The sequence below is a fragment of the Monodon monoceros genome, unplaced genomic scaffold, assembly GCF_005190385.1.
Source record: "Monodon monoceros isolate NGI ecotype Baffin Bay Population unplaced genomic scaffold, NGI_Narwhal_1 Super_Scaffold_10, whole genome shotgun sequence".
In the NCBI taxonomy this organism is placed as follows: domain Eukaryota; kingdom Metazoa; phylum Chordata; class Mammalia; order Artiodactyla; family Monodontidae; genus Monodon; species Monodon monoceros.
In genome coordinates this window covers 9,726,392-9,752,523 of record NW_021703766.1, presented here as the reverse complement: position 1 = coordinate 9,752,523, position 26,132 = coordinate 9,726,392, and the positions used below count along the sequence as shown (strand labels likewise).

General features: G+C 44.8%; 2 protein-coding genes across 4 annotated transcripts in view; both read left to right on the top strand.

Annotated features, from left to right (window-relative positions):
- WWOX (WW domain containing oxidoreductase) overlaps positions 1-26,132 on the top strand; it is a 983,400-nt gene that overhangs the window by 82,313 nt on the left and 874,955 nt on the right. The window lies entirely within an intron of this gene.
- LOC114902752 (zinc finger protein 142-like) lies at positions 4-725 on the top strand. Its single transcript, XM_029235312.1, has one exon. It carries the CDS (start codon positions 298-300, stop codon positions 682-684), a length of 387 nt encoding a protein of 128 aa, XP_029091145.1. The 5' UTR covers positions 4-297; the 3' UTR covers positions 685-725.

Genomic DNA, 26,132 nt, shown 5'->3' with positions numbered 1-26,132 from the left:
AGGTTAAAAACGGCTTTCCCATTTGCTGGCACTTGTGATTCCCGCTCCCGCCCAACGATGTGTACTCTGTCATCGTCTCCACTTTACAGATAGAGAAGCTGAGGCCCCGAGAAGCGAGGGGACTGTATCCGTCCAAGGCCACGCGTACCCGTGCCCCGAAGATAAGTTCATTTCTTCTCTTGTGCCCACCTATGTCCCACCTCACTCCGCCTTCCAGCGGCTCAATCTAGATGACACCACGTCCTCCTTGGCTCCTCCCTAAGCATGTAAGAGGACATAGCACACAAGTTGGTGGTGATGACAGACCCTGTGTTGGACTCACAGCCAGCCAACAGCACTGGGGAGATGGATGGACTGTGCCCTGAGCTATTGCTGATCCCCCGACCTCTCTCTAACCGTGGACTCCTAGAGCCTGTCCAGAGCCCCTGTCCTTCTGGGAACCCTCCACCTCTGCCTGCTGACCCAGGCTGCCTGCTGGTAGAAACCACAGCAACTGAAGAGGACACAGAGAACATGGAGATCATTGTGGAAGCAGTAGCTGGAAATCTGTCCCCAGGTGCTCCTGGAGAGACCCCAGGGGACACAGGTTCGAGCCCTGGTCTGGGAAGATCCCATGTGCTGCGGAGCAACCAAGCCCGTGTGCCACAACTACTGAGCCTGTGCTCTAGAGCCCGAGAGCCATAACTACTGAAGCCTGTGCGCCTAGAACCCATGCTCTGCAACAAGAGAAGCCACCGCAACGAGAAGCCCGCGCACCACAACAAAGAGTAGCCCCTGCTCACTGCAACTAGAGAAAGCCCATGCGCAGCAACGAAGACCCAAAGCCAAAAATAAATAAGTAAATAAACTTAAAAAAAGAAGCAAATTGCCAAAAAGTGACCCCAAAAGATCTGAAAGGATATAGACCAAATTATGTGTGTGAGGTGGTTATTCTTTGTATAGTTCTGTTGTTGCACTGAATTTTTATTTAAACAAAAGAATAATAAAGAGAAAAAGAACCACCAGAATAAACGTAGGACAAACCTGGGCTCCACCATTGACAGGCATGGTGGCGTTAACCTTGCAGCATCCCAGGTCCCTCTTCTCATAGGGCAGTTGGAGGACCAAGCAAAAGTGTTTCCTAAGCCTTTCTTTGTCAAGGTCCTGCCAGTTGCTTAAGAAATGGCAGCAAGCGGAGCAACTAGACCCATGCGCCACAATTCCTGAGCCTGTGCCGTAGAGCCCGTAAGCCACAACTACTGAGGCCCACGCGCCTGGAGCCTGTGCTCTGCAACAAGAGAAGCCACCGCAATGAGAAGCCCACACACCTCAACAAAGAGTGGACCCCGCTCGCTGCAACTAGAGAAAGCCCGAGCGCAGCAACAAAGACCCAATGCAGGCATAAATAAATAAATAAATAAATTGATTAAAAAAATAAAAATTATCATAAATCTAAGTATTTTTGTATGATGCAAATGATAGGGTTTAAACAGATTCCTTGGAAGATGTGGGTGGGTTTCAGGGATTTAAATGATGTGGTGGGTGTGTCGCAGGCATTTAAGACCTCCTAAGGCTTCCATTTCCATTAAGCATTATGGATGCATTCCAAGAATTTAATTAATATAACATCTCTTCATTCATTGTAATTCCTCACGAGGGTTATGAGAACTTGGAAGTGTTCAGTTTCTTATTCAGCTGATTAAAAGGTACTTTCTATGGTTTTCCAACTAGCTATTTTCTATGGAATTCAGTGGTTGTCCATGAATATTAAATCAATACAGCTAAAATGATGAAAGTAGTGAGAAGTGCTTTTATCTGAACATAGAAGAATAGTTCGCTTGCCTCAGTTGGGAAAAATAAAGTTTTAAGGCTACAGATTGGTGTAAAAGGGTCGTATTTGAAAAATCCCAGAACAGTAAGAGTATTATTTGGAAGTTTTGAGGGGCTAAAATTAGAAAAAAAATAAAACAGTAAGTCATACTTTATAGAGTGGCACTAAATTATGGGCCCTTATGATATGGTCCAGGTGGAAAATTCATTGGCTCACGTAAGGGTATCGAAAGATCTATGGATGTTAAGATCCCTCATGGGTCTTGACCAGGCTGGGTGGGGTGGGGTGGGGGGGAAAGGACATTCTTTTTGAAATCATATAAATGATTTTCCTTGGGGCCACCGGAGAAAATGGAACCTACATCTGATGAAGTACGGCACATCTTCTGTTTTGATTCTGTTTTGATTCCGTGCTTGGCTAACCATAAAGATTAGATTAGATCCTGCTATAAAACTATTGAAGAGGGATGGAGAGGAGGGGGCAGGGCAGAGAAGGAGGGTGAGTGGGCAGGAAGGATTTGGAGGGGCAGGCAGAGGAGAAGTCAGCACCAGAGTTCCTGGCATTCCAGTGCAGGCATGCATTTGATCCAAGCAGTGGCTGGGAGGGAGCAGCTCATCTGCAGGATGGAATTGCGAGGGGCAGGTTTGGGGCTGAGTCATGCTGGTGTGGAACAAGGAATGTCGCCCACCATTGGGTTCTACAAGGATTAAGTCGTTAGCCACTGAAGTACACCCTGAAAGGAGTTCAGGATGAGGCACTCTGTGTTTTGGCAAAACAGGCCCCTTAGAGAGTTAGATATATTTCAGAAAAAAATTTCATGAACTTGGATTCTTTTTTTTTTTCCTCATTGATTTTTATTGGAGTATGGTTGATTTACAATGTTGTGTTAGCCTCCACTGCGTGAACTTGGATTCTTGCATCTTCCCGGATATAGAAAGGCACTAAAATCATTAACTGGATACCTGTTCCTCGTGACTGGCAGTAGGCTTCTACCGAGATGGATGTTTGACTGCACGTACTCTTTAGCCAAAATCAATATAGATGCACCCACTAGCCTCTCCCCTGCCTCTTCGGAGCAGTCCCTCAGAGCCATCTCAGAGGGTAAATCCTGGCTCTAGTCCTCAGTAAGACCCTGAATAAAACTCAACTCACAGCTCTTAAGTTGTGTGCATATGTGTGTGTGTGTATATGTTTCAGTTGGCACTAGCAACAGGAAGAAGCTTGAGTTCCTAGGACCAGGACTAGGCGGGTTCCAGAGGCAAGTTGTGACAAGTTAATCGGTAAGATCTTGGAGGCATCAGCTCACCTCTGCAGGCGTGGCCTCCCCGGACCTCCTACCTGTGGTGTCCCAGGCCCAGCGGGTTTGCCCTTCACCACTGGTCATCGGTGGTCATGGATGCCACAGCACAGAGGGTGCCTTGCCTCCATCCTCCTCTTTATTGATGCAGGTTCACGAGGGATGTGAAAGTCTGCGTGTCTCTGCAATAGTGCTTGCTGCTCCTTTGTCCATCTTCAGAGCCGAGTGAAGAGAGTCATAAGCCCAGCTGTATGCAGGGCGTATGAAATTGGAACGACAACCCTTAAGTCTATTTGTTGAGAAAGAGAAAGGATCTCGGAGTTCGCGAACAGCCAGCGGCTAACATAATAATAACAACGAAACCCCTGTTACTTTTCTGCTGCAGCTCCCTTCCCACCCCTGGCTTCCCCAGTGTGATAGCTGTTGTCTTGTCAAGCATCTTTTCCCACGCTCATTCTTAACAGCTCCATCCTGGGGACTGTGGAAGTGAAGACCATGGTAGTATTTTGCATGAGCTAGTCTGGGCCAGTTATGGTCTTTCATACCGGAGCCAGACCAGTCAGTAGTCAGTGAAGAAGATGCTCTCTTGTCTTAGGTGCTGGGAGCTACAACGATGTTTATATGGGCTGCTACGAGCTATATTTCCAGCTACAAGGAGACAGATAAGAATGGTGAAGGCAAGCTGAAATGAGAGAGAGCAAAAGAGTTCCTTGGGCCGACGTCACCCCTGGGCTTGTGCAGTTATGGAGCCGATGAACCTTCCTTTGTGTGTGAGCTAGTTTCAGCTGGGTTTCTGTCACATGCAACCAAATTGGTCCTATCTAGTACGCCTGGGGAGTCCTGGGGACCCAGAGGCTCTGCCTAGTAGGTGCTCTGACCCTCAGTGTCACATCCATTCCAGTCCATCCTATCCTAGAAGACATGTTAGGAGAAGGAGTCGGGTCCCATTTAGAGTGATTTGCATCAGGTCCTGCATCTTTGTAACGGCTGTCTGTAGTCGCACTGATCCTACAGGGGAAAGCATTTTGGATCTGGGTCAAAACCACTTGGTTTGAATCCCAGCCCAGTTTCTCAGTGGATGTCCTACCTGGGTCAGGCAGTGAATCTCTGAGATGACACCACCTACTTCATGGGGTTTGGAGTGACTGCTGATGAATGGGGGTTCAGGACAGGGGGCCTTGCATGTCAGCAGACTCACGTTCCTTTCATGTTGTCCCTCCCAACCGGTGTTTATGTGGAACCCAGGCCATCTGTATCCTGATAACTGTGTGACTTTCTTAGGGTTCTTTCCTTGCGTCTGGCACCTCTGGTCTTAAATGTCCGAACACTAAAGGTGAATATCAGCTTCAGGGTTACTTTTTTCATTTTCCACTCCCTTTTTAAGACAAAACTGTGGAATAAACTATATTTTCTATACTCCCTGCCCACCCTCTGTGATGAGGGTTGGATCAGGCAAGATGGTGCTGCTGGCCCACCGGGTCATCCCCCATCCCATTCCAGGGCCACCTGCCACGTTGCCCCCTTGTGAGAATGAGGATCGGGTGCCCCCTCCTCTCTCGTGGGCCACAGCCAGCTGAGCAGAGTGCAGGCTGGGACAGCCCACCTTGGCCCTGGGACTGTTGCTATGGGGTTGAACCAACTAGCTTGGGTGATCCTTGCTCACAGGTAGGTAGGGAAGGTAGAAAAACATACTCCCGCCAGTTGAAAATAGCATAATTGTGAGTTTCTAGTATATCTGTTTGAGCTTTCAACAAAATGGTCCAAACACGTATCATACGGTCCCAACATTTTAGCAGGTTTCATTTTAAAAACCTTGGATACCTGTTTTGTACATATTATATATGACATCCACATGAATATGTTAATTCCACTTTATTAGTTTCAGTCTCTCCCTCTCTCTCTTTTTACCCCTGTACATGATTGCTGTTTTATAGCTACAGTTTGGTGGAATTAACACAGATTTCCCACATGGGGAAGGTTTCAGGTAAGGATTTACAGCAAGGCAGGTTCTTGATCCTTGGAAGGGATTCTTCCCTGAGGTGGGATTTGAGAACGCATGTTAGAGCTGTCCAAGGGGGGCTGGAAGGCACAGCTTGGTGGGAAGATGAATTGGAATCATTATTAGAGCCGTTCTCAGAATTTACAGGATATATGATCATAGGAGTAACTTACCTCAGGAATGATGGAATGTTGATGTTTGGAATATTTTTAATTAACCTGCTTCGCTTATATTGAAAGGATGACACAGAGAATAGTAGAATTTGATAAGGAATAACTCAGAATTATATGGAGAATAAAAAAGATAAGGGCTGTCCACATAGTTTGGGGGCAAGTTAGCTAACCTCTCTGTTTCACTTTCTTTGTTCATAGAAGGAAGATAAAAATAGGCCCCACATCCTGGGGTTTTGTGGGGAAATATGTGTTTGTGACAACTTAGAACAGTGCCTGGCACATAGTAATAAGCACTTGGTGATGTTACTGGTTTCTTGTTGCTGTTGTTTGCTGACTGCTGACCATTCATTACTTGGAAGCTCTTATTACGAATGATGGTTGATGCATTCTCTTCCCTGTCCATTTTGTGACAGTAACTATTAAAAAAAGGCTTTTATCCTATAGGTGAGAATTTCTTTATTATGAGCCTAGAGCTGTTATAGTTGAATGTTATGAAATGTCTTATGTATGCAGAAAACAGGTAAGACTTGAACACTGTGGTAGAAAAGTTCTTAGCTAATGGGCAAGGACTGCATATTAGTCAGTTTTTGCTGCAGTAACAAGCAGCCCCAGAGGTTGCTTGTTACTGCAGCAAAAACTCAAGGGGTTCATGCCAATGTGTATTCTTTGTTCATGCCCCATGAGGGCTGGAAGTTGGCCGTGGTTCTGCTGTATCAGCTGGGCTTCCCCAGACTGTTTCTCATGAGTTGTCATTCCAGTACCCAGGCTGCAGGAGAAGTCACCAGAGGCAGAAGCTCCAGGGACTTCTGTTCAGACCTTGAGCAGAAGTGACCTTCACATTCCGATAGTCATATCAGGTCTCAGGGCCAAGACCAACATGAGTGGGGCAGGAAAGTGTACCCCACCTATAGGAAAGCATGGCAAAGGCAAGGAGGGAACAATAACAGTGACCAAACAATATGCTCTACCAAGGACAGTTTCTTAACATAGGCACCCTTTGTCTTTCAGTAAAATATCCCTTCACCAGTTTCTTTAACTTTTTATTTTAGGTTCCCGTAAGCAGTTAAACCCACAAATACACAAGTTAAAAAAAAAAAAAAAGAAGAAGAAGAAAAGAAAGAAAGGTATATCTGAAAGAGTCAGGAAAATCCTGACCAGTCTTATTTCGGAGAATCAAACCGGTGGTCTTTGCAGGGACCAGTCACCCCATTAACCTAGCATTAATGGGCTGAGTAGGAGAAGGCAGCTCAGAGTCCTGGCAAGACGCATCCAGATTTATGGCCCATTCCCAGCCTTCTGTCATCGAGGCTGTTTTCCCTCTAGATGTCTTAGTCAATCAGTAATTAATTTGCAATCCAAAGTTTCATTAAGTGTTATTGAGTTCCCTCACGCTGACGTTTGTAGTGCTGTATTTCTTTAGAACCGCAAACCACTTTTCATACTGCCGTTTGCATATTTTAATAGAAAAGATTGCAGTTCTGGTGTAAATGACCCAGTTTTCTGGATATATTTACGTGAATGTCATAAACTTATTATCCTTCCACTTCACTGCTTTTCTGCTTTTCTCAAGTATTTTGAAATCATATTTAAAACATTATTACAGCCTCTGAATTCTATCCAAAGTATAAATAAATTTTACCGGGTGAATATTTTCAAAACAATACCAAGTAGCTGGTCTTATTTAGATCTCGTCTTATGTAGCGGCAGCACCATTATGCAACCAATGAAAGATATGCTTTGAATGTTTAGAGGATGGCAGGGGTGGGAGTGACAAAGTGTCAGCATCGTGTGGAATCTGCATGAATAGAGATGCTTAAATGAGGACAGGCAGTCTTAGCCAGAAATAAAATTTGGGGGGATAAATTTTGGAGGGCTGGGTAAATGAGAGTAAAGACAGATCTTTTTAAGATGTATTTTTTTAAAAAACAATATAATGTCCCTTTCAAGTTAGGAGCTTTTATACATTGTTCCTCTGCAGACAGGGTTTACTGTAGCTGCTCAGTAGGTTACTTGTTGGCTTTTTAAGTTAAAAAAAAAAAATTTCACTCAAGAATCCAAATTTCTCACTTGTCTTAAAAATGTTGGAAGACTTGACAGTGATTAGCTGGGACCGAGCAGTAGCTATCATCCCCTGTTTCTTTGACTGTTACTTAATCCTGCCTGGTTTAACCACCTTCACCCCTGATCCTTCTAAAGTCCTCTTCCTCTCTTTTATTTTTAGCACTTAGAGTGTATACTAACATTTTCTTTAATTTCCTCATGTGTTATACTTATTGCTTCCTGACTGCCTTATCCCAATAGAGTGTGAGTTCTGATGTAGAACATAATTTTGCACAGAGCAAGTCCTCAATAAATGTTCGTTGAAGGAATAAGTGAACGGAGTTGTTACCTGGCTGACGTTTGCACTTGCAGCTTCTTGTCTGCCTTCTGCTGGTTCTGATCCGTTGGGCTGCCCCCATGAGGTTCCCCAGGCCCACCAAGCTATTCCGTGTCCCAGGACCTTGGGACTTGCTGGCAGTTCTACCTGCAGAGCCCCACCCTTCCGCTGCTCAGGTCCTCTTCCTTCACCTTGAAAACTGCACCCCGTGTGGAACTTCTCCCAGTGCCTGCAGGCCTACTGGAACCTGCTCCTTCATCCAACCTGACAGGCACCTCCATGTGACAGTTTTGTCAAAAAGACCATGAACTCCATGAGGGGTGGTGATGTGCCTTTTCATCTCTGTGACAGCTCCTGACTCACCTCCCACTGGTGGTGATTAAATGGCTTCACAATGAATTCACGTTTCTCAGTTGCTGAATGGTCCTGACCCTGGAAACCTTCTAAAAATTTGCACATATCACAGTTGGGAAAAGAATGGGAAAGACCGAATTCCTATGTTTTGAGCCCAGGAATGCAAGACATAAGCTAAGAAGAGATAGATGAAATGATTGCGCTAACCTGGTTTCCTTTTGTCAGGGAAGAACACAGATCACCTTATCCCTGAGGGTCGCCGCACTTAACCCTTTATCTGATTGAGGGCACTTTCTGGCAGGAGGTGACCCTGTGGAATTCACCGTGAGGGCACAGGAAAATCTTATAATTCTTACACCTTTACACACACAAAAAAGTTTAACTAGATGATTGTACCTTTTAACCGTATCGACAATTAATTTGAATGTATTGTAAGTTGGTTAAAATATTCCATTAATGAAAAAGGTAGGCCCAGCTTATGGTAAATACGCTACTAAGTGTTTATAGTACATTTCATATTTTACATGATTTCCTTTGTAATTCTGCTTATCTTTTCATTCTAATTCCCTGAAGGACATATAAAAGAACCCCTAAAGAGAGTAATTACCACTGTACTCTTTAACCAAGGCTCCTTTTGCAAAGAGAATATCTGAGCTGCTTTTTAAAGAAGGTCGTTTTTAAATAAAAATGCAAATAAGCTACTTTGTAACCACATTAATTACCCACCTGGCCTCTTATTACCATGTTTGTATTGTTTGCAAATACTATTTACAGTCATGTGGAAATTAACATTACTGGTCCTGAGGAAAGATGGTGGTGGGGAGCTTGTGCTTTGGAACCAATTAGGGCAAACCTTGTCTCCACTGAAGCTCTGGGGAACAAAACACAGCCTTGCAATGTCAAATAATAGCATTAGCTCTGACTGCCTAGGCAGAGCGCTGTAATTATATTATTGGCCTTATTTTGCTTCCGCAATGAATTTCATTGCCTGCATTGTAAAATCAGCAGGCAGCAAAGTTTCTGCTAATGATTTAATGTACTCTCTGATCATTTTGGACAAAAGTCACGGTAAGAGCCCGAGAGACAGTTTTATCACCCCCACCGACTGCCGCCTGGCTTGAGCATTTGTAGTGAGGGCAAAACACAACTCTGATCTCCTTGTTATCCTGGGGAAATCCTACCCAGGCTGGAGAGAAAATGACTCGCGTGGTATCTAATTTTGAGCAAGAGGAAAAGGTGATGTTGCGTGACCTATCACAGCAGCGAGCGTGAGTTGAGAGCCAGCCTGTGTCGGGCACTGTACCGGGCACTGTACCAGGCACTCAACCTCGGTGACCTGTGTTGTCACCTCTTTTTACAGAAGGGAAACTGAGGTTCCAGCTTCAGTGGAAACACACCACGTGGAAGATACCATAAGTGGTGATTAAATTAGCCCCCTCTTTACATCAGGTATAATTTTTTTTTAATACAGCTTTTTAAAAAATTCAGCCAATTATTGACAGCTTTATATACTGTGATTTTTTTTTTTTTTTGATTTTACATCAGAATATGTTTTGGATTTAACAAATGCTTTTCACACGCTTTGAAGTTATCTGAATCTGAGCTTAATAAGCCTTCGCGTGAAAGAACCACCCCCTCCTTTTGGGAAACCCGTTTTGTGGTGGAGAGCTGTGTATTTTTCCAGTATTCATCCAAGGAGGAGGGAGAGGAGAATTTTTTTTTTTTTAATAATTTTATTTATTTTTTGGCTGCGTTGGGTCTCTGCTGCTGCACACAGGCTTTCTCTAGTTGTGGTGAGCGGGGGCTACTCTTCGTTGCGGTGCGCGGGCTTCTCATTGCGGTGGTTTCTCTTGTTGCGGAGCATGGGCTCTAGGCACGTGGGCTCAGTAGTTGTGGCTCGCGGGCTCTAGAGCGCAGGCTTAGTAGTTGTGGTCCATGGGCTTAGTTGCTCCGCGGCACGTGGGATCTTCCCGGACCAGGGCTCGAACCCGTGTGCCCTGCATTGGCAGGCGGATTCTTAACCACGGCGCCACCAGGGAAGTCCTGAGGAGAACTTTTGAGCCTGTCAATCACATGCCAAATGTTAATAGGCATTATCTAATTTAATCATCTAGTAACACCGTGAAATGGATGTCAGGGTCCCCACTGGACAAATGACAGCGAGAGGAGGTGAGTGACTTGCCCAAGGCCGCACTGCAGAAGCGGAATCTGAAAACAGAGCCTGTATGTTTTAACAAAACACAGCAAACCGACGAGGTCATAGACTCCGTCTCTGGTCATAGACAAGGTCATAGACTCTCCCTCGTGATAGTGCTTTTTCTTTAATTTCTTCCCGTTCCTTTTCTTGTTACAACAAGTTCGTAGTAAGTGTGGAACAGAAGTCAGTTTTCACTCCTTAGACTTAAACTGTAGTTCATTGACCCAGAAAGTTGCCCCTGGCCCCCTGGTGCTCACGCGTCAGGCCTCCTTCCCGAGTCTCCCTCCCCGCTCCCGGGGCAGGTGCTTTTGGGGGCTTAGCCCAGGCCAGCTGGCCATGCAGCTTCGTCAGCAGCAGGTCTCCTGCAGGGAATCCTCACAATTCACAGAAGGCCACCCTTGCAGAACCTGGGAACCAGATTCTTACCAGTGGGATGGAAACCAAACCAGAAAAACCAGAGCAGTGCAAGCATCCCCACTCCTCCACACACAGAAAGGTAAATTAGGGGGAAAAAAGTCAGAGAGTTCTGAAGGACTAACAAAGGCAGATTCTGACTCTGCCCTTCTCGCCCTCCACTTTCATCCACTCATCCATTCATTCAACAAACCTTGATAGAAAAAGGACTCAGTGCCCCAGGCTTTTCTGGGGGCTGCCTCCCAGGTATGAACAAAGGCAACCACTTTCAACAGCTGTTGTTTTTGAATCTTCTGGTGGCCACCCGCTGTGTGTTAGTAGTATGCTCAGACATCTCTCATTTATTTATTTACTTGCTTATTTATTTATTGCTTTAACATCTTTATTGGAGTATAATTGCTTTACAGTGGTGTGTTAGTTTCTGCTTTATAACAAAGTGAATCAGCTGTATGTGTATATATATCCCCATATCCCCTCCATCTTGCATCTCCCTCCCACCCCCGCATCCCACCCCTCTAGGTGGTCACAAAGCACCAGAGCTGATCTCCCTGTGCTATGCGGCTGCTTCCCACTAGCTAGCTATTTTACATTTGTAGTGTATATATGTCCATGCCACTCTCTCACTTTGTCCCAGCTTAGCCTTCCCTCTCCCTGTGTCCTCAAGTCCATTTTCTAGTAGGTCTGTGTCTTTATTCCCGACTCAGACATTTCTTGATCTGTCAGTGTCAGGGACTCGCTAATGACTTCTACTGTTGTGGGTAAGCTTTTAGCTCACTTATACCACCGTCAGTAGTCATAGCTCTTTCTTCCCATTGTGTTTGGAACCAGATTTTGTATATTATATATTTATATAGTATATTTTGTATTATATATATGTGTGTGTATATATATATATGTATACACACACACACACACAAACACACATACACTCACACACTCACATGAGTGTGTGAGTGTATGTGTATTTTCGTTTTCTGCTCCGGACAGTGTCTTCAACACTGTACATTGTTAGATGAGGCTCTAGGCACCCCTGCCCATCCCTCCCCATCTTTCCCCTTCACTTCCTAACTTCTGCCACTTAACACTTCTACTTTGTCATGGTTAATAACATTTATATTCCATTCTGTACCTGTAATTAACCCCCCTGTGCATTATCTATGAATTGATTCTAAAAGACGAGAAACAATAAATATTTACGTCTTTATGGCCATAGAAATATCTCTTACCCAAGGACCAATTAATGTGCCTGTGTTACATTTCCTCCTCTAGGGGTCCTTTGTCATGACCGTGAGACAATGAAGCCAGTATTCATATTGGTCCTCCTTTCCTGTGCTATCATTATGGTCTGCCCTTTAGTTCGTTAGAGGCATAAGGGGTCCACATTCTGAATCTTCTCAGTGCCACTCACCCGATGTTTTGAGCCTGATGAGGCAGTCTTCTTTTATTCAGGTATCTGACTCGTGTACACTGACCGTCCACCCCTCATCTCTCCAAGTTACATCTGGGAGTGTCTTGCGTAGGCTGAGTTCCAGACCTAAAGGTCGCTTCTCAAGCAGCCGATGGCACTTACATATGTAGATTTCACTGTAAATGAGTCCTTGACCCACTGAGCAGCCTGTTGGATGGAGTGATCAGTTGCATGCAGGGAAACACTAATACATCGGAGAGGAGCATTTCCTAGTAGGAAAAAGAATTATTTATGGGCCTATGAAGGTAGTGGCTCCCAGAGAGGTCACCGATGACCTGGTAGCCAATGTGTAACCTACTTTTCTTTCTAAGCCTGTTGGGGCAGCAAGGAAGGAAATAAATAATGAATTTCTTAGTATATCCTCTTTTAAGTTATTGTCACCATGAAATCTTTTTTTAATTGAAGTATAGTTGATTTACAATGTTATGTTTCAGGTGTACAGAAGAGTGATTCAGTTATTTATATATATATATATATATATTCAGTTATATGTATTTAGTTATATGTATATTATATATATATACACACACCTATTCTTTTTCAGATTCTTTTCCCTTATAGGTTATTACAAAATATTGAGTATAGTTCCCTGTGCTATATAGTAGGTCCCTGTTGATTATCTGTTTTATACATAGTAGTGTGTATAGTTAATCCCAAACTAGTAATTAATCCCCCCCTCCCACTTTCCCCTTTGGTAACCATAAGTTTGTTTTCTACGTCTGTGGGTCTATTTCTGTTCTGTATGTAAGTTCATTTGTATCTTTTTTTTTTTTTTTTTTTTAGATTCCGCCTGTAAGCAATATCGTATGATGTTTGTCTTTCTCCATCTGACTTACTTCACATAGTATGATCATCTCTGTCCACCCATGTTGCTGCAAATGGCACTATTTCGTTCTTTTTTATGGCTGAGTAGTACTCCATTGTGTAAACGTACCACATCTTCTTTATCCATTCCTTTGTCGATGGACATTTAGGTTGCTGTCACGTCTTCTGCGAAGAGATTTCTCAGGCTACATGTTGAGTCAGTGCCAGAACTGTAAGGACAGAGCAGTAGTGTTGGGTGTTGTCTCGGCCTCTGGCTGTGCCCGTTCTCCACATAGTAGGCCTTGAAAAAAATGCCTCTCCCATCTTCCCATTTCCTCCTTCTCTGTTTCACGTGACTCACTGCTAAATTAGAGCATTTGAATTCATTCCTTTCACCTGGGGGATGGGCCTTTCCAAGTCTTTGCACAGGTTGTAGCAGGGAGAAAGAGAAAGCACAGGAAAGAAAGCAAAAGTTTGGTCAAAGCACTTGACCTCTCTGACCCTCAGTTCCTTCATGTAAAATATGGTCTTAATACCTGCTTTGCATGGGTGCTGTGAGGGCTCGAGGTGCTGTTGCTCAGGTGCTTAGCAGAGTTACCCTGAAATTGAAGATGGTCACAGAATTTTTATCGTTGTCATTCTTACTGCTGTGCTCTCATTCCGGGGGCGCTGGCTTCTCAGGTGTGTCTTCACTGGGTGCTTTTTCACTTTTCACTGACCTACCGGGAGATCGGACTTTGGCGTTCACAGCCTGAGGGAGGCATTGCTTTCTGTAAGGGCTGGATGAATTTGAGTGCGGTGGCCTTTGCCCAAGGTGAGCCTGTCTGTTGACGTAAAGCATCACCGTGCTGGCTTACCGGGGGCCTGCCCTCTCTGGTGGTGTGGGTCTTCTCCTTCTCTGGATGGGATGCTTTGCTTGTGCGCATTCATGATCGGTTGTGCTGCGGGCGGAAAACAGGCATCCCTCCCCAGTTCAACTCAGGCTATTAAAAATTCATTCCATTTTTATCTGTGAGTGGGTCTGAGCGTGCAGTAGACTACAAACAGAAGAAGAGCTTACAGTGAAAAGGCAAACATTGACTTCTGCCTTCCCAGTAGGGACAGCAATTCCTCCCTCTCACTGAAGCAGTTAGAAGGGAGATTGGGCTGAAAACAGTATGGTCGGTTCTGGTTTTTAATGATGCCTCTGTTCATCCATCTGCATGGAGGGGAGTGTACAGCTGGGCAACACCCAAATAAAATGTTTTTATCATAAGGTATAAAAATGGACCTGCTAATTTGGCAGTATATTTCCTTTCTTCTGCAACCACTGAAGTAGGGAAGGAATTTCAACGAGGAATCAAAATCTTAAGACAGTTTTTGAGAAAGAAAATTAATATAGCATCATTATATGGGGAACATGGGAAAGGCTGAGGGCATAAGGAAAACCTGTTAAGCGCTCAAGAATATTGAAAGCATGAGAAGGCGTGATGAGAACATGCCAGTGATCTGAGCTTGATTATTCTAAGACTGTGCTCAAGTCCAAAGTGTCAGTAGCTCAGAGATTAAATGAGAAGTGTTGGGCGAGGCCAAAAGAGTGTTCTGTGGTTAATAGCAGGTTGAAAACAGTGCAAGGGAGAAGTAGGCCTTGATAGTCTTCTAACACAGTGTGGTTCCTTTTGGAACAGGGTTCTAGTGCAGCCCTTTGTGCCAAGCTGTGGGTGTGGAATTATTTCTTTTCCTTAAAAAAATTAAAAAACAATTTTTATTTGATATTGAGATATAGTTGATTTACAGTGTTGTGTTAGTTTCAAGTGTACAGCAAAGTGATTCAGTTATACATATACCCATTCTTTTTCAAATTCTTCTTCCATATAGGTTATTACAGAACATTGAGTCGAGGTCCCTGTGCTATACAGTAGGTCCTTGTTGATTATCTATTTTATATACAGTAGTGTGTTAATCCCAAACTCCTACTTTATCCCTCCCCCCGACCTTTCCCCTTTGGTAACCATAAGTTTGTATTTCTGAGTCACTCTTAGGATCAATCTGTACTACCTCTCCACCCCTCAGTGGGCATTCCTTTCCACTTAACTCTAGTTTTTTTTCTTTGTATTCTTTCCACTTTTCCTCTCTGAGCTTTTCACTCTTGACCTTCCCTTTCATCTCCTGAACTTTTACTAGCCATCCTAGTCTAGCAATGTGGCTGAAAACTTGGTAAGGGACCACTTTCCCAGACTCCCCCCAAACCTGGATAACTTTTGGTCGACAGGCCAGACAGGGCGCATTTTGGGCACGGTGATGCCTCATCTTCTCTTCTAGCGTGGGCTCAGAGAGCTGGCTCGGGAGGGAAGCTGGGTCTGGTGCCATGCCATCCTCCACGACCACGCGCCATCGAGGCCCTTCCCAGGAATGAAGGGTGGTTCCTAGATTATGCCTCATCCTTCTGTTCCCTTTGTTTCCCGGGGCCTTAGCTGGTCAGGTTTCTTAAGTTCAGTACGTCTAAGCTTTGTCCACCTTGAGCTTTAGGTGTTGGAACACAGCTAAGTTTGTCAAATTTTCATGAGTTGAATCTCAAAGAAGCTATCTAGATCTCAGTTGTAACTATGAAATTCACTGATTGAATTGTTGGTCTGTTTGTCAGATCAGCTTCCCGTTTGGGGAACATTTTTGTAACCATGTGTATTTAGGCTTTCAGCAGTTCAAAAATAAAATTTCATTGGAAACAGAAGTTCATCCCCCTGGAGTACCAGGAAGTTGGAATTAATCCATTTGTGATTACATATTTATACCCTATGTAAAACGGTGCCCCGCCCCTCAAGTCTCTATTTCTGTAATATGTCCGTATTTCTGTAATATGTCTTAAAAAAATAGCCCCACCTTTCATTATATTTGCTTTTTACTGGTTTACTTGCTTTTCTGGCTTTTCCTCTTTAAATGTAAACTCCCGAAGAAATTTGTTGTGTTTGACACCGAATTCCTGAAATAGTTCCTGGAACATAGTAGGTGAATAAATGCGCAGTTATTTTGTTCTCAGCACTATAATGATATTTTAGGGGTCAAAGGGGAAATAAAACATGTTTCTGGAGTCCCAGTGCACACACAGGCTGTCTGCCATGTATAGAAGCAAGGGGAGTAGAGTTATCCCCTCAGCAGCCTGGTGGGAGAAGTTGGAAGGATTACTAGGACTTGCAAAGAGAAGAAAAGCAAAGAAGGGCACTGTCGTCAGAGAATATCCCCTGGGCCAAGGCCTGGAGACAGAGGGGAGCAAAGGCACATTTGGGCAGAGTGTGGGTCTTGAGTGCAGGGAGAGCGTGGAGGCGTGGCCAGTAGTGAAGGAAGGTGGGAAGGTTGGGGCCTGTCCCCGAGAGCCTTGATATCTTGCCGAGGTGTTTGGGTTTCATAATGAGGGCAAGTGGGTGGAGGGTGGGGAGGTGGTGGACGGAGAAGGTGGGCGTTTTCCTTGCTCCACTGTGCATTTGGGAAGTCGATTCTGGTGGCATTTGGAGACTGGCCTATTGAGGTTGGCCCAGGGGTCTCTTAGAGTCATCTCGGCAGCAAACCTCGAAGGCTTGGGGGGAGGCAAGAGCGCTGGGGATGGAGAGGAGAGAATGCCCCCAAGAGAGGAGCAGGTGGTGGCTATTGACCTGGACGGCAGGATGGAGAGAGAGGGAGGGGGGAGGCTGCTTCCAGGTGATGCTTGGGTGGCTGCACCTTTCACTGACGTAGGGATCCCTGCTAGAGGAGGAGGAGGAGGGAGGGGAGAGGAGTGCCCTGGTTTGGGTCTTGTTGAGCTGGAGGCGCCTGTGGAGGAGCCGCATAGAGCAGTGGGATCTGAGGCTTGATGAAGGTGTGGATCCGGCTGCAAACCTTGTCCCTCTTCTACTGTCTCACATCCTGCAGGGTCCTGGGAAAGGATCTCGCTTTGTAAAGATCAAGACAGGACTGTTTTTTTTTTTGTTGTTGTTTTTTTTTTTTTTTTTGCAGTACGCGGGCCTCCCTCTCACTGTTGTGGCCTCTCCCGCTGCGGAGCACAGGCTCCGGACGCACAGGCTCAGCGGCCATGGCTCAGGGGCCCAGCCGCTCCGCGGCATGTGGGATCTTCGCGGATTGGGGCACGAACCCGTGTCCCCTGCATCGGCAAGCGGACTCTCAACCACTGCGCCACCAGGGAAGCCCAGGACTGTTTTTTATTTTCAAAGGTGGACCATGTTTGACCTCGTATGGCGATCCGAGGAACTCTGCATTCTTGTTTATTCTGGTGAGGGACTCCCCTTAACTCCAGCAAGTAAAGGCAGGTAGGGTGGGGAGCCTGGGGTATCACCCAAGGCAGTGGTCTGTGACCTGAAGAGTCTCCTTTGTTTCCCAGGAGCTGTCCTGGAACAGAGGCCTGAAACAGGCTCTGCTTTCACAATGTCACTGCTTTTCCTCTAACGAAGACTCCTAAACGAGGTCAAAAACCTGTGTTCAAATGCATGCTTTTGCCAGCTAGTGTTTCTGAACCTGGCAACTCTGTAGGCACGTATGAATAATCCTGTTAGGAATCTGCTTTACTGGGGATGAGGGAAGAGATCATCTCCAATCCAGAGTTTTTCCTTTTACCTTTAAAAAAATTCAGACTATTTTCTGTCAGCTTTTCCATGCAAGGAGATACCATTCTGAACAAACAATGATGTAAAATTAGCTGATTTATTCAAAATATATTAGGAAAGCATTTTGGGGTTCTGATCTTTGCATTTAAAATTTCTTATTGGCTCAGCAAAAAAAAAAAAAAAAAAAAAATTGTATCTGTTTCCAGTCACGTTCTTCTGACTGACTTGATCATATATCAGTGTTTTATTCCTCTTTGGACCTAAGACTGAGCTTGTTTTAATGAATATTTCCTATGATAAGTTAGGTGACGGCAAATCACTTAATTTTGTGTGTATCCTACTCTAATTACCAGAAAGCTGTCTTTGAAAACAACATAGGAGATAAGCAAGATAGGAATAACATTTGAGTAATTCTTTGCCCTTCTGTGTCTGAATCTGGATATAAATGCTCTTGAGTTTATATATCCTTGGTCCTTTAGGAACCATAAAACATACCCTTACATATATATGAAATGGCGAGAAACTGCATATTTATTAAGAATCATGACCCTTAGGACTAGATAAGTCAAATTAAATCTCATAAAAATCTGTTACAGAAAATGAATACGTGGCAGTATTTTTTCTTTTAGGGTCTACTTATTAATTTTGTCATGTTTAATATGTTACAGTTGCAAACAAAGGCATAAATGTGTGTGTTCATTCCTAATTAATTTATGTAATTGGGTTTTATAAATTTAGGTGTTTAGGAAGCTGTGCATAACACACCCCATTTACTGTGCGCCATAGCCAATAAAAGCATAATAGAAAGAAATATAGTTTGAAGTTCACTGGTAAATATAGATTAATTGTAAATGATATCTTTGTAATGTTTATTTTAAATTTTGCAATGCTGCAGATTTTCCAAACCTACCAATTAATGTTCTTATTTGAAGTAATGACTAGTTAATTACTATAAATTCTAAGTGCTCTATCTCTGACAATTAAAAAGTCTCTTACAGCTTTTGTTCTGTTCCCTCTGAATTTTATAAGTAGCAGTAATAGCATCAGGGAAAGAAGACTAAAAATGGAAGGAGGGTGTTTAAAATACGGGTAGTTTTGTCACTTTCTGGTTTGGATGGTTGTACTTGTGTGTGTGTATACACATGTATACACACACATACATTTATGTGTAATTTCTATTTCATGCTAAGTAGGCAGTGAATGAGTTGAAAAATCTGAAATGTATTTTGAATTTTTAAAGTAGGTTATACATTAGAATGTGAAAATCAAATACACTGGGATAAACCCGGTAAATTTTATTTTAACTAACTAATTTATTTTTGGCGGCACTGGGTCTTCGTTGCTGCACACAGGCTTTCTCTAGTTGCGGCGAGCGGGGGCTACTCTTCTTTGCAGTGTGCAGGCTTCTCATTGTGGTGGCTTCTCTTGTTGCGGAGCACGGGCTCTAGGCACACAGGCTCAGTAGTTGTGGCACATGGGCTTAGTTACGTCGCGGCATGCGGGATCTTCCCGGACCAGGGCTCGAACCCATGTCCCCTGCATTGGCAGGCGGATTCTTAACTACTGTGCCACCAGGGAAGTCCCCAAACCTGTAAATTTTAAATAAACCCACTTGTCGCCGTGACATAGCTGTGACGTTATCCAAGATCTCAACTTGGCAACAAAACTGCCGCTGTAGCCTGACAAAGACTGACCGGACCGATTTGGAGAGAAAGGGTCTGGGCTTTGTAGCCGGGTCTCCCCTGATGTTTATTCACGTGTGGAGGGAAGGCCATGTTCTTTCCTCACCCAGCTCAAAAAAAAGTGGTGAGAAATCCATGTCAGCGCCACTCTGCTTCTATCCGAGTCACTAAATGTTGTCCGAGGCTGTTTTTATGAATACATTTAAACAGAAGACTCTGTCTCTGGTGCAAACATCTGCCTCTTTGATCAACAGCAACCACATGGAGCTATTTGAATACTGCGTCATATGCCTTTGAGAAATCACTTGATTCACAGCATTCTTTGTAAATATAATACCTTCCTTCCAGGGAGAGAGGCTGTGTGTAGGGTCAAACGGGGGAGGGCCTTTTGTACGTTCCATTTTGTGCCTTACAGTTGAAAGGAGAATGTTGGATTTGGTTATGAAAGTGTGGGCTTGCTGAGATTAAAAATCCTTGAATAATCATGTATAAATATAAATACTGTATGTGTAGTAAGTGTTACGGATCATATTTATGATGAAATATGTATGTCTTTCCAAGGCCAAGACCTTCATAATTCATTTATAAGTTACACTACTTACCTTACATGTAAGTAACAGGATAGTAATTTTCTTCTTTCCAGAGAATTGTTACACAGGGAAGGAAAAAAAAAAGGAAAAATTTTCTCAAAGAGCAGAGTGCCATTCAGAGAGAACTGGAAGAAAGTATTAGAGAGAAGCCAAAAAAAAAAAAAATATATATATATCATAGGTTCTGGTGATGGTGGAAAAATGGCGTGTGAGCAGAAGTGCCTGACTCTGAGCTTCATCTGTTTTGTCATGTTATGACAGAAATCATTACAAGTGTGATAGGTTTATTTATAAAGACTTGCTTCAGTATTCAAAGTACATCTATTCCAGCATTCCTCATTTTGAGCCAGGCTGTGGATCAAGATGAAAGAAAAATTAAATTGTATATTGAAAAGCTGTTAATTGAGCTGTGCTGTCTTTAACGGGGAAGCATCAGGCAGTCGATCCCGCTGAGGATTTTTAATGTACTGCATCGGGAGACCGTCAGTTTGCTTTGGAGAATGCAAACAGGGCTAATGACAAAGCCCCGAAAACTGTTGTGCTTCCTGCCAGTCTCTTTGGAAGGTGAGTGATGAAACTCACCGCAGATGAAACCCAGCACACGCACGTTCAAAATGGAACTAAACCCTGCAGTTTCTTGTCTTTGAGTCATCAAAACCTATTTCCTAAGGAGTTATTTGGGGGCTTGTTTAAGGTTTTTAATGTCAGCCTCTATGTAATACTAGATATCCCTCCTCTTCCTAATCAGTGTAAATTCAGTTGCATTTCAGAGGGTGGCCAAATAGTATTTCATCATCTCTAATATCCATTTAAAAATGTTAGGTCTACCCAGTTAAGATTCTCAGAAGTAGCCTATCAGTGGTTTAATATGTTATCTCCATTCTCTAAGGCAGTGTTAATTTCCTTGAGTAGTTAATCTATCCTACTACCAAATTTAGTATATTTATAGTTAAAGATTCTGTTAAGAGCTACGTGATTTAAGTACATCTGGGATGAAGTGGCCTTGGCTTTAACTATGGAACAAATTTTCTTTATTTCATTCTCTTCACTGATAAATCTGTAGTAACTGGAGGCACTTCTAGAATCGTGGGCAATTTGAGCCTCTAAAGTTTGATTAAAGATCCTTCAGATATTCCTACTGAGAGGCTCGAGGACTGAAAGGAATTTATTTGGGGTTCTGATTCTGGCCCTGGCCTGGCTCAGTGGAAGAGAATGGGTTACCATAAGCTCAGACTCCAGTGCTGTCAACCTTCCCTGAGTCTGGGGTGGGCGTTACTTTCCAGGAAGGCGGTGATGGACCCAACTGAGTCTTCTAATGGCCACTGCATGGGACACACACATGACAAGGAGTCCGTGAACATGGACATGGCTTTGAAGGGCTTTTTTCATTCACTCATTTATTCACTCACTCATTTATTCACACATGAGATATTTGTGCTGAGCCCTGCGTTTATCTGGGTTTGGGGGGAAGGCTTTGTTAGTGACGTGACACTTGAGCAGAGAGACATGCGTGGAGTGCAGCCTAGAGCCATGCAGGTAGGAGATCACACAGGTGAGCTGCTTAATAAAGTACCTGGCATCTAGGAAGCCCCTGTGGATGTTGGCAGGTGCTTCCACCATGGCTGCTCTTGCTGCATTGTCAAGTCTTATGTTGTGAAGCACAGAGAGTGGCACCCTGGGAACTTAGAAGAAGATAGGCAGCTAGACTGTGTGCCTAGAATTAGCACGCTCATTCTGGTACTGACTGTCGTAGGCTGAATGTTTGTGTCTCCCCGAATTTATATGTCGAAGCCCTAACCCTCCCCACCCCCCGCCGGTGTGATGATATTCGGAAGTGGGGCCTTTGGAAGCTTATTAGGCTGAGATGAGTCATGAGAATGCTCACAACATGATTAGCGTCCTTATAAGAAGAGGAAGAGAGAGAGAGTGAGTGCCCGTGCTCGCTCTGCACGGGCACTCACTGAGGAAAGGCCCTGTGAGCCCGAGGTAAGAAGGCGGCTGTGTACAAGCCAGGAAGAGAGCCCTCCCCAGGAGCAGGATCTGCTGCCGTATTGATCTTGGATTTCCATCCTCCAGAACTATGAGAAACACATGTCTGTTTGTTAAGCCACGCAGCCTATGGTATTTTCTTATAGCTGCCCGAACAGAGTAAGACCTAAACTCTGTGGAAAAGAGGTTCCAGAAGGAAGAGTTCAGGGTGAGTCTGGGTAACGTGGAATGACTGATGGGGCAAAGAGGAAAAAGGCTTTGCAGTGCAAATGTGATTGGAGAGGATCTTCCTGGCAGGGTGAAGAAGACAAAGAAAAGACATGAGGGGCAGAGATCTGGTGGAGTGGGAGGGGCATGAACCCAGCATCAGAAAACCTGGTACAAATCCAAGCTTGGTGGTTTACTGCCATTTAACCCTTATGAGCTTTAGTTCACTGTGGACTTATGAGATAATGCATGTTAGGTCCCTAGCACGTAATCATGGTAGCTATATTTATTTGACCATATTCTCTTTTGGGGGGGGGGTCTATGGGGAAAGGTGTGTGCGAGCAGCCAGAAGGTGGGCATCCTGCTTGGAGTACAGGGCTATGTGCCCTTCCCGGCGAGACACTCAGTGGAGATACTCACCTTATTCCAGAAAGCAGCGTCTGGCCTCAGCAGCAGTGTGGCTGAGAACATTTCAGCTCTCTGCTTCTTTGGCCGTCAGACGCTGTTACAGAAGGAAGCCTCACCAGATAAACAGCTGGCTGATTTCTTCTCTGAGGGCAGAGGTTGGTAGGGAAAGATGTAACCTCAGAGGAAGTAATCGCTAAGACTTTCTGAAAGGACTTGGATTCATGGTGATTTTCCAAGGGAAATGGAGGAATGACCCCTTCCTTGACTTTGTGTGTGGCTCATATTGTATCCTAGAAAGCCCAGGAGGCTGACTCTGCCTGAATTTGCATTTTTGTAACTGAAATGCGGGTAAGTCCACCTGTAACCCTCTCAAGACAAGGTGGTGAGAAGAGTGAGGTCCGTTTTCTTGTTCTTTGAATCTGGAGTAGGTGTGTGCTGCAAAGAATGAGAGAGAGAAGCAGGCAGGGGAGCCAAGAAGGATGCAGGACTTGCGGTAGACCTTGCACCGTACGGGGCCTGCCTGACCCACCTTCCATAACTCATGTTTGGTGGCAAAAAGGAAAGCTGACTTCATGGTAAGGAGGTGGAGCACAAAGACAGGACTGTTTCAATGGGCTTTTACCAGTCAGGGTGCAGTAGGTCGTGCTGCAGTAACAAACACCCCCAAATCTCAGTGGCTTTACACAGTGAGTTTATTTTCTCCCTCATGATAGCTGACCAACGAGGGTAGGAAGGGGAGCTCTGCCCATTAAAGTCTCTCAAGGTCTCCGGGCTGACCTCGGCACCACCTCTTACACGTGCCTCTTATTTTTGCAGTAGAGGGGAGGGGACATGGCAGATCAGTGCCTGGCTTCTACAGCTTCCACCCAGAAATATTACTTCCAGCCACAGTTCATTGGCCAAAACATGTCCGCAGCCGTGCCTGACTTCAGAAGGACAGGGAAGTGCAGCCCTACTGTGTGCCCCCAAAGAATGGAAGGACCAGGACCATTGTGAGCTGTCCTAACGATGACCACAGTGGCAGTGGAAATGGCATGTATTTTTAATGAGGGTTAGAAAATAATTGGTCAGATAGCGCAGGTTTTTTTTTTTTCTTCGTAGAGGATGGAAAAGCGCTTACCGATTAGAAAAGACCTGGCACAGCACTTGCGTTTTAAACAGAAGGAAAAGATGACATTGGGGACCAGCGACACAGAGATTTCACTTCTGTGCCATGACAAATACCAGGGAGATATAATTGCAAAATGAAGCAGCAAATGTCTTACCCAGGGAACTAGGTAACAACCTGCTTGGCTTCATAAAGAAGGAATAATATCCAATTAGACTAAGTGTATTCGGTGCCTGAGAGACAAGCTCTGGAGACCTCAGGGCCTCTGGGGCCCCCAGGGCGGTGTCAGGAGGCTGTCTGAGACCTGTCCGGGGTGTGAGGGGACGGCCCGCCTCAGAGCAGGAGCTGATCGATATGTCACACTCTGATGTGAGCCTGTCTCGGCTCTTCTGAGCGCCAAAATGAGGTCCAGCTGGTGCCTGGTGCGTGTCCTCTCAGCTACCGGGGCAGGGGCGCCTGGCCCGTCAGAGCCACCTTGCCTCTCTGCCACCTGTGCTGTGGCTCCCACCTTTCAGACCGACCTCCCGGACCCTTGGGTCTCAGGATCCCTGTCCCTGCCACAGGCTGGTCCCCCGTAGTCACTGCTGTTCCTCTTGCTGGGGGCATCTGAGTGTTTTCAAGGTCAGACTGAAGTGTCCACCAAGTTCCAGCCCTGCCAATTCCCACCTGTGTGACCTTTGGCCAAGCACCGAACCCCTCTGAACTTGCTTCCTCACCTTTAAAATGTGGTCGGTAATTGTTCTTACCTCTTAGGGGTTTGTGAGGGTGAGATGACAACCGCTGTAAATCACCAAGCCCTGTACCTGGCACTCAGCGCTCATGTGATGTCTGCTGCTGTGAGCCCTGTCGTCGTCACTGTCCCCCCCGCCTATGACAAAAGTACTAAAGATAACAGATACAAAATTGTTGTGTTTTTTTGACCCCAGAAGTCTGGCTTAATTATTTTAAAGGAGGTCAATGGGAGGCTTGTAAATTGGAAAACGAGTGGCTCGACTGATGAGTTACGCCCACTGTATCCACGTGTTACCCCACGACGCTTCTCCCACGGCGCCTCCCCCACAACGCTTTCCCCACGACGCTAGCACGTTGTCCCTCAGACACAGTAATAAAAATCCAGTCCTTCCTTCCTGGTTCGTCCTAATTTCCATCCCTGCCCCTCAGGGTGGATGGAGGGATTAGATGGTACCCAAAGTGAGGATAATTGTTTGGTCTCCTGCTTCCTGGCTGGTGGAAACAACGTTTATATAGGTACAACCTTGGTGGGGGGCGGGGGGAAGCTAAAGATACAAGAAGAAGATAAAAGGAGGACATCGCCTTTGTTTGAGCAGCAGGTAATGAATAAAGGGCCCCAAATAGTCACATGGGCTACTGCAGCACCACAGATAGAACACTGCTTTTTGTAAATCCCTGCTCTGGCGAGATCAGAGCCCTACCAGACTCTTCTGTCAGGTCCTGAGCTTCCAGCCTTAAGAGACCAGGAAGCTTAACTGGGGCTCCGCAGAGCAATTTCTTATTGAACGTGGTTATGCGCCAGGTTGTCTTTCAAAGTGTTTCATACCTGCTTGAAACATTGAAGGTAAGATTCATCCATTCATTGAGCAAAAGTTATCTCACCTGCTGGGAAAGGGTGTTTAATATACATGGAGACGGGGATAAATAAATCTGGCTGCCCTGGAGGCCGTGGAGACTCACGTCCTGTGGAGGTCAGGTTCCGAAGTCAGCATATAAGTTGGAAGTGGAGTGTCGTCAAATGACCCTCAAAGATCCTTCCAGACTTCACACCCTTAGCAACTCAGAGCCAGTTTGGAAACTCACATGCCAGCTTCCTGTATTTCAGCAGTAGCCTCCTCTTCTGTATGAAGCAGAGGCCCACCCCCATCCAGCCCCGTTGAGTTTCACAGTCCCTGTTCCTCTTTGTCTGTGCTTTTCTTGGTGTCCTTATCATTAAAAGGGAGTTTGTTGGTGGGTGTCATGATTGGATTGTATGAGGCAGCAGTCTTTTATCTAATTGTACTGTCAACCAGTATGAAGACCACTCTCCTTCCTCTAAGGAGAAAATATACACAATGATAAAGTTGCTACATTGATGATGTCCAAGTGAGGTTTTCATGTTTTCTCTAGTTTTTTGATGTCCACCATGGTCTCCACCGCAGGAGGCAAACTTCCAGGCGAGGGACTCCCCTGGCTCTGAATATACTTAGCCTGTGTGTGCCATGCAGTGTAGACGCAAATCCAAGTTTATGTGCTCTCTGTAGAGACAGTGATTTGTATTCACTAGAGTTGGGGAGTCTAATTGTTTTTAAACTGCCACTTCTGTTTGATGAAGTTGTGGATGTCTGGCCATAGAGGAAAACAAGGTGAATTTATAGTTACGAATAGATGCCTCACAATCTGAAAACTTATCACTTAAATTGGTGAAGTGTCGCTTTTTATGCAACTCGTTGTTTAGAAGCCCTTGGAGCCCAGGACTAAACTCATACGCAATTTAACATGATCTTGGTGAGATGAAAGAAGTCACCCTTGACGCGACGTGGAGATAGACCGGATGGAATTTTCCAGTTCCCTCCCACATGGTAGAGTAGCTGAAGGGAGATAGACCACAGATTGATTTTTGTGTAACTCTTAAGTGGAGCGGAGTTAAAAATTGCTGGATTTGAAGTTGCCCTATGTTTGATTCCTCCAAG

Bases quoted from the DNA above. Each gene is read 5' to 3' on its own strand.
- LOC114902752 (XM_029235312.1), top strand. From the start codon at position 298: ATGACAGACCCTGTGTTGGACTCACAGCCAGCCAACAGCACTGGGGAG.